The sequence below is a fragment of the Diaporthe citri genome, assembly GCF_014595645.1.
Source record: "Diaporthe citri strain NFHF-8-4 chromosome Unknown scaffold_6, whole genome shotgun sequence".
NCBI lineage: Eukaryota > Fungi > Ascomycota > Sordariomycetes > Diaporthales > Diaporthaceae > Diaporthe > Diaporthe citri.
In genome coordinates, this window is record NW_025064851.1 from 3,953,986 (window position 1) to 3,967,540 (window position 13,555).

Sequence of the window (13,555 nt, forward strand, 5' to 3'; positions counted from 1 at the left end):
ATGAATGGACGTATCGACCCAATAGTCAACCCCGGCAAACTAAGCTCCCATAGCCACACGATTGTTGGTGGAAGCAACATTGGCATCGACAGTTCATACGAGAGCATGATCAATAGTGCCTGCACCTCTTGCGAAATCCAAGCGGACAAGTCCGCGTACTGGGCTCCCATACTGTATGCGCTCAGTCTTGAGCGAGGACCGCACCCTATGCCTTGGATCAAATCAGGTTAACTCGAACAAATTTAGGTACTATCAATATGCGAATGGACAATTTCACGACGTATACCAGTCCGGATCTGTCGTCTACTATCTTGGCCGCGGCCCAAATGTCGGAAAGACTGTTCCTTTCCCGGCAGGGTTCAAAATGCTTGCTGGCAACACTGCAGCCAGGGCTTTTGACACCAAGGCCTATGTTAGTCAACAACAAGAATTGCTGTGAATAAGAGTTCAGGTTTCTCGAAACACAAGGCTGACTTCTATTTCGTACAGACCTGGGGTGACGAACGTAACCCGCCGCGTCTTGTCGCTGAGGCTATTAATTTTGCTTGTTTGGGAGCCAACAAGGGTTTTCCTGAAGCAAACGGCCTGAACAACACCTTCTGGAAACCTTTCGAATGCGTCAATGGCCTCCGAGCCCAGATTCATTTTCCAACTTGTTGGAATGGCGTTGACCTTTACAAGGTTGATGGCTCACATGTCGCTCACCTGAGTCAGATCGACAACGGGGTCTGCCCACCAAGCCACCCTCACCAACTGCCACATATTTTCCTGGAAACTCTATATAGTATCGACTCTATTCCGGGTGATCTTGTACGTATTGGTCTTCCCATCTTTCTAATGCCAGGACCACTACTTCATGACTCCAAGAGTGATTGCTGACACGTTTCAGACCTGGGGCCGGTTTGTCTTTTCCAATGGCGACCCATCAGGTAGGTTATGCGGATCTTTATGCAGCCTCGTTTCAAGGATGAAATAGTTCAATTTGTTGACGACACATCTCTCCTTCCTAGGATATGGCTACCATGGGGACTTCATCAACGGCTGGAACTCGACAGTTCAAGCACTCGCAGTAGCGAATTGTCTGGCAACGGACAATGCTGGCCAAATCAGTGCCTGCCCATATCTGCAAGAAAGTGATACAGATGGCTACAGCAGGAATTGCCCATTGAAAAAGTCCTCTGTCAACGAGACCGTCCTGGGATTGCTACCAAAACTCCCTGGATGCAACAACATCACGAATGGACCCTCGAATGCGACACCGCAGGACTGGACCTGCCCGACGTCTGTGACACCGCCTTATGTCACTCCAACGGTCAACTCGGTAGCCCAACATACGGTGCGGCCGTCGATCGGTTCCTTCTACCCAACTGCGACGCAGCAAAAATACCTCGGTTGCTTCAACGACACGACTGGTGGGGCGCGGGCCCTCGATGGCAAGCACACGTCCACGGAGTCCATGGACGTCCCGGCCTGTCAGACATACTGCAATTCGCATGGTTACAGGCTTTCTGGCGTCGAGTATGGCACTGAGTGCCATTGCGGGAACACGATCACCAATTCCGCAAATACTGGCAATCTCATCGGCGGATTCGAGCGATGTACCTGGCTCTGCAGTGGAACCATCGCAAGAGAAAACGGCACGCAGGAGGTTTGTGGTGGCTATGCTGCCATCTCCATCTACAACAACACAGACCCCTCATTTGGCAAGACATCATCACAGCCCTCTCCAGGCGATTATCTCGGCTGTGCCTTTGACGGGTCCTCCACGCGCGCACTACAAGGTGCATCCACTTCTGGATCAGGTATGACCGTGGATTTGTGTGCAACTTTTGCACAGAAAGGAAACAGTGGCGCGGGCTACAAGTACTTCGGCGTCGAATACAGCTCGGAGTGCTACGTCGGGAACACGCTCATGCCGTCCGGCAGGATATTGACGGAAACCTCGGACCCGCCGAGCAGCTCGTGCAATATGAAGTGCTCGGGAAAGGATTCCCAGACATGCGGGGGCGCTGGTTTGCTCTCCCTGTACTACAACTCGAATTACACAGCAAACTCGGCAGTTCGCCCCAGCATCGGCAGCTACCGTGCCCTTGGTTGTCTGACGGATTCCCAAGCGACGCAGGGCCTGCGGTCTCTGGCTGCCGCGTCCTCTTACTCGGACGACATGACAGAGGATAGCTGTGTGGCATATTGCCAAACGAAAGGCTATCGGTATGCCGGGTGAGTAATTTCAACCAGCTCCCAGGACTGCTAGCTTGAAGAACACAGCTGACGAAGCGAGGTGCGACCAGCCTGGAGTACGCAACTCAGTGCTTCTGTGACAACGAGATCGTGAACCAGGGGCAGTTGGTCAGCTGCAGCAATTATGAGTTGATGGCTTGCAAAGGAAATATCACACAGCTTTGCGGTGGTTCAAGTGTCATGAATCTTTTTCATTCTGATTACTAGTTTCAATCGATTTTAGTTCTAATTTGACGCGCCTCTCTAACCCAGCCATCGACTAGCCAGTCGGTCAAGCTGTTAACATACTTCGAGATCGATGGGATTGTTTCTCACGTGAGACAACCAACTGTGGATACTTGTTATCAAATCCGTTCTCAAATACTCTGGATGGATCCCAGATTATTTAGCAGAGTGTAGATTGAGCTGTCCCGAATCGGCCTTGCTCATACGAAGTATACTAATTACCACTTACTTAAAGTCAGCAACTGCGAGTTGGTGCTCATCTAGTTGCGTCGATCCGACAGTTCTTCCTCCAAGCCTGTTTTCCTTTCTTTCTTGCTCCATTTTTCGTCCTTTATCATTAAAACAAAATCTCCAGTGCCAAATATGGCGTGCGTAATTAATCCACAGCGAATGACATAGATCCCCTTGCGTTTCCCTCTGCGGAACACGTCACAGACTTCTTGGTCATTCTACCTTCCATCTCTTGCTCAAGGATAGTATTACAAAGTCTGTCAGTATTTCCAAATAATCCTGTCTCCCACTGGGTGCTCTTCCGTTGCATCAGACGCGCATCAACTACCTTTCTTGTTGATAGTAGCCTTGGCCCTAAGGGCCCCCTCATTGAGCTCAGATGCCAATGTGTTACTAATATCGTGACCATGGCGTAGACAGGCTCCCCGCAAGCGTTAACCCAACGTTGGCTCTAGCGCCACTCGCCATGAAGCTCATGCCATCTAATGATGTGTTAGAGTTTTCGTAAACGGAGAACAGAAACTACTTTCTTGTGCGAGATGATATGCTATTCTTGGATTCAAGTTGTGTGACAGCTTCGGGAGGCTTTGACACGAGGATCACTGCTCCCGGTCTGCACCAGCTGGATCGACGGATTGGAAGTTGAACCAGTCCGCATCCAATTGTAGGTTGAGGCAAGTTACGTGTCACTTTATCATGGAAAATTGACAGTGTCTGTTTGTCTTGAGGTCGGCTGTGCCTCCGTCAGTCAGATTATGAGCTGAGCCACCGTCCTACGTGAGCGCCTTTTTTCTTAGTTTCCTGCCACATTGGAAGGTTTGCAGGCACAAGGGCTGTGCTATGTTGTATCCAGGTTGCTCAGGTGGCAGGCAAACCTATGCAGTGCCTTGGTGAATACTTGCATTACACATTTTCTGTGTCCAGCAAACCTTGACAGATTCAAGCTCAAATGTTGAAACTCTCGGGCTTCTATCTCGGATGTCTGCGGGTGCCAGCCATAGCCGTAGGGCTACACGCAAATACTGAGCTCATCTGAGGTGACCAAATATGGGGCCCAATCTGCAAATCATTGGTACCGGGTATATCTATAGACCCTCGACCTTTGATGTGGTGGGCCTGGGTCCAGCATAACTATCCGTCTTGCGGATTTGTGATTCATTAGATGAGTGTTTCATCTCCGCCAAGTGTATGAATCAGTGGACTCCTCAATCGACGTGTTGAAATCCTGCATCTGTCTTTCCCTGTCTTGCCACCTATCTTGCGACCTGCCAGCTTGAGATTGCCTGACAAAGATGGGATCCTATGTCTCTGTGGTGAGATGCAGGTCTGATTATGGTATGAATATCACTTGCGATGGCAATGTCACCAGCCTGAGAGGCACAGTCCCTCCCAATCCCGACGTCGCTGGCATAGGGGTGAGAACTTTTCTTCCCGTAAATTTTGACGTATGACCACTCATTGACAAGTTGCTAGATTGTATCTGTGTTCATCGCGGTCACCATGTTCGCCCTTGCTCTGAGTGCTATTGATGTTCTTTGGCGCATGTGGAAGCTTTGCCACAACCTTCCTTCAACTTCGCCGTAAGTTATCACTCCTTGTTGCCTGTTCTGACAATCTCTCACAACCAGAATCGTGAATCGTTTAGGGGACAATTGTTCAGCTTGACCGAAATATGCGAGGCTCTAGTCCTGTCCTGCAGTGATCAACAAGTCTTTACCGGCGGCGCCTTCGCAATCTCGCTTCGCTACTACAACGGCTGTTCCGTGACCGCATATCACTACAACGTACTTGCTAACATGTTGCTTTTGACATGTGCGACGCATTTACTTTCGATGTCGATCGTCCGAAATTACTGGCGCAACCTCTGGCAAAGTTCTCTAAGAGTCATTCTCATATCTGGAATCATACTGGTCACCGGTTTGGTCCTCACAAATCAAGACGCAGACACTCCTATAAAATTTCCAACCGTCATACCAGGTGTGAATGAAACAAACAACGGCCTCCTATTTCTACCAGCCGCTTGCTTTCAGGCCGATGCGCACATGTGGAAGACCATACAGGAGACAGTTAGCGGTCCAGAACAATCCCGAAATGCGATTTTCCTGGACAGCCCAAGCAACCACATAAGAGGCTGGGGGTACTACTTAGCTATGCTGCTTTGGTATCTTCTTGCGCTGGTTGTCACTTATGTGCGCCGCTTCTACCACATCCTTCGGAAGTACGGGGCCTGGGCTGCGATAGGCAGGGCTTTCATTCCCATCTGCTGTTCGAGCTGGGTTCCGGAAGAAGAGAACGATACAAACGACAAGCCCCACAAATTATTCAAGTGGCTACATACTATTTACATGCTTTCCGGTGTATCTCTTGGCTCAGCAACGGCAATTACATCAGCGAACTTCATCATGACATTGAGACGCTGGGCTCAAAACTCCGGCTGGCTGGAAACCGACCCGACAAAGTTGCAAGTGAGCCCTGAGGACGACGCAACTTCTTTTGGACAACAGGTGCCCATTCTCCTCACCTTGCTGACTGTATTCACGGCGGCTCAGACTGTCAATGGCAAGCAAAACACATTTACAAAGTGATTGGCAACTTTTGATACTAACATAGTGACAGAATTATGGGACAAAAGGCGCGGCTCACAGCTATTGCATGCTTCAAAACCTCCTGACGCGATGACAAGTCCGAACAGTTCTCAAGATAAGCCACCAGGGGAACCTGATTCTGGAACTGCAGCTCCCAACGGGACAGGCCTTGTTCATCAATACTTGTGGGAAACTAAAGGCCATCCTATGCTGTCCCCACAGCCAGCGACAGATCAAACACACATGGCTCGCCCGACCAGGACGTACAGTACCATGACGGCAAACACAGTGCCTCCGAGCAATGCTTCCGGCCCCCAGCATCAGACTGTTGGCAGTGTTGGCACCGTTGGATCGGGGGAATCTGCTACGGGGATCTTCGGCCCTGTTTCACCAGTTTCCAATGGAGGCGGGCCTCAGCCGCCATTAAGGCACATCTCGTCTACTCCCTCATCGATGCGCAGTCCCTCGAATCAGGCCTCTCTTCAAAGTCCAGGCTTATGGACCGAACCGCCTTCAGAATCCACACACTTCCTGCCTCATTCCCCACCTCGATCGAACTCGAACTACTCCAGAACTGATGCGCCTTGATGACTGCAGAAGTTACTCTAGGTGGCTGGACTCTACTCCTGCAGTATTCTTCTTTCAAAAGGGCGGAGTGATCCATCCTCGGCGGGTTGTTCACCGAGATTAACACCAAACGATCATTGTGTACAACTGAGTCTCTTTCAAGCCAAAACAGTCAAGTTTTCTTTTTCTGGAATCTGATTCTTGGCATATTTCAGTATCAAGTCAATGAATGCAGTTTGTACTTTATTGGTCGTTTGCCTGCCTCTTAGTCGCATGCATGCTCTTGAACCATGCCTCCAGGCATATGCTGAGCTTCAGTGCAATGAAATGAATCAGCCTTGACCTATTTGCAAGCTCATGTCCGAATGCTAGATTGATAGTGCCATACAGAGGTGCCTATCTGCCCATCTTGAGGCTTTCATGAGAATCGGTCTACTGTGGGGCCGTAGTAGTCACCTTCTGCCGTTCGACGATAATGAATGGATCCTGACCAAGTGCAACGTACCGAAGCGGAACCTTCAAATTTCGGGTGACGGGAGGAATGCCAGAAAGAGTGTAAGATTGGAATCGAGAATGGCTCTACACGGGTGCGAAAATGGCCTGACTGGGTGCGGACACGGATCCATCCGTGAATACAGCTTGATGTAATCATTTTGAGTTCTACAATGATGGAAAACTGGCTCTGTCGCTTGGTCCCATGTAAGGGCTGAGTGCTGAAACCGGCAGAAACAAAGACAATTGGCTGGGTAGCTTGAAAGCAGTGACCTGACAAGGTCATGCTGAATTGAATTCAATGAGAGGTTGTCTTTGTCTTACCAAATTCGGCCACTCTATTCAATTGCTCGGCGTCTTTTGTTGGCAATACTGGCCTATTCAATGGCATCTGTATCTCATACAGATACTAAGAAGCATGGCAAAATGTCTGCTATGATTCTGGGCCCGCAACAAGAGAAAACATGCCTTTTTGAATTGTCCAGGCCCTGTCCTGCTTATTCTGCCCATAACCAGACTGATTGTTGACGCGTGGGTCCTTGCGCTTAGAGCGCCATACACCTTTGAATTAATTACCATCTTCTTGAGATAGCAAAGACGATCTCCGGTGAAGGTTGCCCGCCATGACCGGCCAAGGTGCCGCGGAGGCTGCCACTCGCAATCCAAGGGGCCGCCGAGCCCAATTGGAAGCGATGCAGGCTCTGCAGAGGAGATTAAACGATATCAAGTCCTGTGGATGCCCTGAAGACTGTCGCGGGCAAGGTCGTGACCCGACCCCGGAGCAGGAAGACAGCAACGATGACAGCAACAACGGGCGCGAAGGCGATCCGAGTACCCCGAGAAACAACACCGGGGGCACTGGCAACGATAACCCAGGCGATCCTCTCAGTGTTCCTCCACGCGGTGGTCCTCCCGGTGGTCCTCCCAGTAATCCTCCTCCCGGTAATCCTCCTCCTGGTAATCCTCCTCCTGGTGGCCCCCCAAAGGGCCCCCCGGCCGATGATGCAGGCAATAAAACCGGAAATAATGCGGCCAGCACGAACCGTGGTCCTCGCGTAGACGCCGGTGGTGGTCCACGCGATAGCATGTTCGGGAGTTCAACGAACACACCGCCAGCGAATACCGGTAGCCCTAAAACATCGCTTTTTGGGAGTCTTTTAGACGTTGGTGGTAGTCCACGCGACAGCATGTTCAAAAACACGTTCCTCACCCCGCAACCCAAATCTGGCAATATCGTTGGCACCGGCGCCAGCGGTGGTGCTGTCTGGCCCGGTGCTGCCTCAGCGCCACCTCTCTTCGGTCCACGACCCACCTCCAACAACAACAACAGCTGACTTGTCGGGGTAGATAGCCGTCGAGGAGGCGGCGGCGGCGGCGGCGGCTATCTACCCGGACAAGTCAGCCGCAGGGCACGTGCGCGCGTGAGATCCAAAGTTCTGGTCAGGGCGAAGGCGGCCAAGCCCATCGGCCTGGAGCGGACCGGCGAGACGGGCAGGCTACGCATGTCCCTCCAGGTGCACGCGGATCCGCAGGGCCACCTCACTCGTCTGGGCTACTACGCGGACCTCTTCTTCGGACTGGACGAGCCGGGGCAAACAGATGAGCCTAGACGACAACTTGAAGAAAATCACGTTGGTTATATTTCAGCCTGGCGCCTATCCAAGGAGCCCAATCAGTATGCGCACGAGGAATATCAGCCTTGGGTTACGGAATGGCTGCAGGAAGAGTTGGGGGGCCCGGACGATGACTCCAGGCCGTTCAAGGAGACGCTGAGGCTGCTTTATGACGAGACCGGTCAGTTGCGAGATGTCAGTGACGACTCGCTCCGGGCTGCCTTGGATGATACTGGCTCCGAGCTCGTATTCATCGAGATGATATGGATTAAATATAAGGATGAGGCAACTGGTTTCCCGGTGAGTTTTTGCATGTGGATCAGCCCTTGAAAGGCCAGAAGGCTAATTGCTCAATGTCCAGTACTCTTGCCAACGCATTGCACCACACGCTTTAGAACTGCTTTACTCACTTATAAACAACGGAACTCTCCCAGCGTGGTATAGCGTCAATTTGCCGGTTACATTCATCTTGAGGCCGGGCATGCCGTCGGATGATGGCTTGTCAGAGATGTGGCTCAAAGAACACCCACAGGCAGCTGATGAGACCGACCCACAATATTCCAACAGGATTGCTCGCACCGTCGAGGCCGTGTTCCGAAGCGAGGATCGCTACGGATATAGAAATATCAGCAATGACCACCGTGTTGTGGCACTCACGGTTTCTTTCCCCAATCGGGAGCGTCTAATCGTCAACTCCATGCTTGAAGATGAGACCGATCCTGCCCTGCCGCCTACACAGCTGGCCCCCCAACCTGTATCGTCGAGTATTCGATCCTGAACTTGGATTCTTCTCGTACGCACAGAGACTCTCGGAAGGCAACTTTTTATTCTCTTTCTTCACCCTAACCAACACTCGGGTCTCGTCTCAACCTATAAAATGCCATACACACCCTGACCAACTAGGCAGCGTCCTTGCTTCGGTATCAGAATCAGAATCTTTCTCTGTGCCTGTGTCTAGATCGGAAGAGTGTACTGCATACTTTTGTACCGGCCTACTGTGTTTTGAGGTTGATAACGTGGTCCTCACATAAGCTAGCCGAAGAGCGAGTGGCTCGTCATGATATTGTGTTGGGTTTTCGCAGGCCTGGCCTGGATGAGAAAATGTTAGTACGGATTACACACTGCAAAATTCTCCTTCGTACTTGAATTTTGGACTCGCTCAATGTTCTATCAGCATGAATTTCACAAACAGATTACTTTCTATCCATAAATGCTGACTTAAAGGCACTGTCATGTCTCCGGAAGCGTATTAGTTCCATTTATGTATCTAATCTGTTGGTGCCCTGGTCCATTCTATTTAACCACCTTCAGGATTTCCTCTACGACATCTGAGCTCGCAAGATACTGTCCCCGCCCAAGAACAATCTTGTTAAGCCCTTCGCCAGCCTCCCTCTTTGTCCAGGTATCCCATTCCGATAAGCCCTTCTTCAGGAGGCCCAGCTGGGCTAGATCGTTCTCGCCTGTGACTCGCGCTTCCTGACGCTCCTTCCAGTCCTCGAGGTCGTCAACAGAAACAGCCAGGTACTTCAGACCCTTGTCCCTCAGAAGCTGGCGCACCTCAGCATGAGAGCTGACCAGGACGATGGCATCTGGAGATGCCCTAGCCCTGGCCTGTATGTCCTCGACGTATTTCTTCGTCCCGGCTGAGCTCTTCAGGTCGTAGGCCGACGAGTCTATATCGAACACGGTGTGTTGTGTCCATGTCTGCGCGAAGGTAGTTTTGCCGGTACAGGGCCAGGCGGAAATGATGATGGCTTGTTCGGAGGAGGTCATTGTAGTAGATTTTACTGTCTGGGAGAAATTTCTATGGTACATAGATAGCGAACTTCAGGATTCTGTCAGGTACTTATCAGCCTGTAAGTGAAGCAGGACGCTAGACTTCGTATGTTGGCTTCTTCGGTTCTACAAAGGGTTCATTAACCCTGCAGGTTATCAGTTGAAAGGCTAATGCTTCCGGTTAGTTGGAGTTAAATGGTGGCCTGCAAGGCATGTGAAACAGACAAAGGAAAGGACACAAAAGAGGTCGAGGAGACTCTTTCTTTGATACAATTCCATGTTGGCACCTCAATGTACCAACTGGTCTACAACAAGTGGCGTCCTTTGCAACGCCACCGGAAGTGTTCATCCCGTTTTGATATCTGAAGATTGGCACGTTACTATTGTTACCATTAACTTTTCTGCATGGCAAGACATCAGGCAGAACGTCATGACCAGATCTTTGTCAGGGCTTTCTGGCCTACATCGGTGTCTTAAGTATATACAAGAAGAAGAGAAAATAAGCAAAGAACATTTTTCTGAAGAAAAAAGAAAAAGGAAAATTTGCTGTGAAGCCGGATTTTGTAGCCTCCCACACGCCGTATATGTATATCCATCCCATTGCATGATGCCCCGGGAACCAAAACAGATGCCCAACGCTGAAGCCCAAAATGGCACCCCTATCGAACACTTATCGAACAATAAACGCTGTCGTGTCACCAAATTTTCGCCTCATATCATGTTCCTAGACAACAAGCTGTTCCGCCGCCGCGCGTAGAGCGAGCTGGACCCGGCCCTCTCATCCAGCGACGCCTCGAAGTGGACCGTGTTCGCCCCGGAGACGTGCACCATCTGCGGCGGCTGCATCGCCGCGCCAGGCGGCACCGCGTGGCTCCGGCGGCCGCCGCCCTCGGAGCTGCCGGGGCTGGGCACGGGCGAGCCCTGGTAGCCGAGGGTGGGCGAGTGCCGGCCGTAGGGGCTGCTCGCCGCCGCGTCCGACACGGCCAGGTAGGGGCCGTGCGACACCCTCTTGCTCGGGCCGTAGCCCGGCGACGGCGGCTCGTACGGGCTGCGGGACGAGGGCGCCGGGGAGACGGGCGTCGGGGGCGTGGGAAGGGGCGACGGGCTGTGCGGGCTGCTGAGGGAGATCGTGTCGTCGCCGCTGCCGCTGATGTACGAGAAGCGGGCGCTGATCCTCTTGCTCGTCCGCGGGTTTGTCTGCGCGCCCAGGACGGCGACGCTCATGCGCCTGCCGCCGTCGGCCTCGTCCTCGTAGATGGTGTCCTCCTTGGTGACGGGCGTCGTCTCCTCGAGGCGCAGGACGACCTCGACGGCCTTCTCGTCCTCGATGACCTTGGGGTGTCTCTTGGCGAAGTAGCGCGCGTACTTGTACAGGCTCCAGTAGCAGCTCGCGACGTTGACCAGGGTCAGGACGAGCTTGTAGGGCATGTAGTACAGCAGCAGTACGTCCCAGCCGATGCGCTCCTTCCGCATGCGCAGGTGCACCTCGTTGAAGATGACCACGTTTAGGAGGTAGAGCACGACAGTACCCGCGAGCAGGTACCCGCAGAATGCGGGCGACACGATGAATGAGATTGGCAGGATGAATGGCGTGAACAGGTACAAGAGGGTCTCGTAGACCTCTTGGAAGACGAATATCTTGGCGCCGATCTCCCACCAGCCGAGCTTCCAGCTGGTGAGGATGTAGTGCATGTTGTAGAACATCCCGTTGACGAAAAAGAAATTCCATCGCATAAACCGCTGCTTGAACACGGTCATCTCGCCGAAGCCGCCGCGGCTGCCCCCGCTGCTGAAGAACACAGCGGGCGGCGTCTCGGTCTCGACGAAGACGGACGTGCACATCTTGATCCTGCCACCGAGGCGCCGGCAGCTGTGCCCGAAGAACCAGTCTTCCGAGACGGAGAAGCCCGGGTGGTCGTGAAACGTCTTGATGAGGAACTTGCGGTCCCAGAGCGAGATGGCCCCGTGGGGGAATGTCGCACTGCCCATCTTGCCGGCCAAGGCACGCTGGAGACCCGAAATCTTGTACTCCAAGTCCTGGGCCTGCTGGCAGTAGGTGCCCTTGGAAGACTCGGGTCCGACACTCTTGATGGTGTAGCCGATCGAGCGCACCTTGTCCGTGAGGCGCTCTGACACGACGGGGAAGTTTGGGGGCAGCGCGCAGTCGTCGTCGATGAGCAGGACGTTCTTGAAGCCCTTGGCGGCGTAGCACCCCACGAACTGTGCGACGATCTTGGAGCCGACCGGACACCAGATGTGGTTGACGCCGTAAGGAATGCAGATCTCCTCGGTATTGTCGAGGGGTGTCTCGGAGTTGCCGTTCGCGATGACGAAGATGTGCGAGGCAGGGAAAACCTTCAGCGCTGCTTCGAGGGTAGCGCCGACGAGGTTTGCGGATTTGTAGCAGGGGATGAGAAGGGCCGTAGTGGCGACACCTGGTATCGCGGTCCGGTCAAAATCATCCGGGCGGTCGACGACTGGGGGCTCCCTCTCGAAGAAGATGAGGAGGGGAGCGAACGAGTAAAACGCGGCGATGGCGATGGTGATGGACCAACCCCCCGCGACGACAAACTTGGTCGATATTAACCAATACATCCAATACACTGCCCCGTTCCAGAGAGGCATGCCGATCAGGACAAAGTAGATAAAGCAGATCAAGATCGTGTAGATGGTCCACTCGAACAGGACCTCCACCCACCGCTTCCGTTGAAGCTCGACACCCCTGGCCTTGGCCTTCTCATAAACCTCAGCCATGGAACTTCGACGTGCGCGACCGATGACGTTCCGCGCCGTTTCCTGCACCTTGTCCGGCACCACAGCATCTACGACCCTCCGTACCGTATTATTGCGCCTGGGCACATCCTGTGGGCTGTATGTCGACGAGTCCTCGTCTCCCCAGACCGACGATATAGCATCTGAGGAGCGGTCCTGCAGCGGGAACCTATGCTGAGGTATGGGCCTCGGGTGGAAGTCGGGGAAGGCCTCTGTGTCTCTCCCGTGTGATATCCCAGCTTCGACGTCCTTGTCCGCGGCCTTTTCCAGGTAGACAGATTGGTGGACGGAGCGTCGGTCGTGATTCGTCACCGGGTCACTGGTTTTCCTGGGCCTCCCTGATGTTTGGGTATCCTGCCATGACGTCCTCTTGTCCGAAGGTGGTAAGAATGACCGTCGCCTATATTCATCTAGGACCTGCTGGACTGGTCCGTACGTATCGTCATCCTGGTCCTGGTGCTGTTGATGGTGAGACCCACTAGGCACGAAGCCATTATGTATGCGAGAGGGCTGTCTTCGGTGACGGATATGGGGCGTGTTCGAGAATGACGGGAAGTCGTCCCCTCTCCTTGAGACGGACAAGAGTCTCTGGGGGATGATCACATCCTTCTGCACCTTGACCGACGCAGACCTCTTCATGCCTCCACTCATTTTGAATTAAACGATCGAACGCTGGTTATAACCAACAGGAAAGGGCTGACGAGCCGGTGGAAAGAATGAATGACTAAGGGTAGGAAAAGGAATGTAATAGAGCCAGAGGCTCTCCTTGACCGAAGGGATGGGTCAAGATGAGACAGGGAACTTAGAAGAAAACGAACGTCTATAGTCCAGGGGAGCTACTCGCCCATAGTCGGAGGACTAGAGATGGACTGAAGAAACATGGAAAACAGAAAAAGAAAAGAGTGAGTCTCGCCTCACACACCCACGAGTATTACGCAAGAGCGACAGCCCATGTCATCGACCCAGTAGGATCTGTTTCTGTGGACGCCCTAGCGATCGACAGCATGGATTACTCGCAGCAACGGACTCACCAAGGGGGAGGAGGGGGTGCCG

General features: G+C 52.8%; 5 protein-coding genes across 5 annotated transcripts; 3 read left to right on the forward strand and 2 right to left on the reverse strand.

Annotated features, from left to right (window-relative positions):
- Positions 1-2,224, forward strand: INS49_013030 (uncharacterized protein; the record flags this gene model as incomplete). The annotated part of the gene is made up of 5 exons (XM_043173732.1): positions 1-173; positions 247-412; positions 490-810; positions 890-929; positions 1,011-2,224. The coding sequence occupies 5 exons, from the start codon at positions 1-3 to the stop codon at positions 2,222-2,224; spliced, it is 1,914 nt and encodes a 637-aa protein (XP_043023029.1).
- Positions 2,225-3,989: 1,765 nt separating this feature from the next.
- On the forward strand, positions 3,990-5,282 carry INS49_013031 (uncharacterized protein; the record flags this gene model as incomplete). Its single annotated transcript, XM_043173733.1, has 3 exons — positions 3,990-4,112; positions 4,171-4,277; positions 4,343-5,282. The coding sequence occupies 3 exons, from the start codon at positions 3,990-3,992 to the stop codon at positions 5,280-5,282; spliced, it is 1,170 nt and encodes a 389-aa protein (XP_043023030.1).
- A 2,246-nt stretch (positions 5,283-7,528) lies between these two features.
- On the forward strand, positions 7,529-8,732 carry INS49_013032 (uncharacterized protein; the record flags this gene model as incomplete). Its single annotated transcript, XM_043173734.1, has 3 exons — positions 7,529-7,613; positions 7,689-8,254; positions 8,487-8,732. 3 exons carry the CDS (start codon positions 7,529-7,531, stop codon positions 8,730-8,732), a joined length of 897 nt encoding a protein of 298 aa, XP_043023031.1.
- A 515-nt stretch (positions 8,733-9,247) lies between these two features.
- Positions 9,248-9,727, reverse strand: INS49_013033 (uncharacterized protein; the record flags this gene model as incomplete). Its single annotated transcript, XM_043173735.1, has 1 exon — positions 9,248-9,727. The coding sequence occupies one exon, from the start codon at positions 9,725-9,727 to the stop codon at positions 9,248-9,250; it is 480 nt and encodes a 159-aa protein (XP_043023032.1).
- Positions 9,728-10,441: 714 nt separating this feature from the next.
- INS49_013034 (uncharacterized protein) lies at positions 10,442-13,153 on the reverse strand (the record flags this gene model as incomplete). Its single annotated transcript, XM_043173736.1, has 1 exon — positions 10,442-13,153. The coding sequence occupies one exon, from the start codon at positions 13,151-13,153 to the stop codon at positions 10,442-10,444; it is 2,712 nt and encodes a 903-aa protein (XP_043023033.1).
- Between the last annotated feature and the right edge of the window lie 402 nt (positions 13,154-13,555).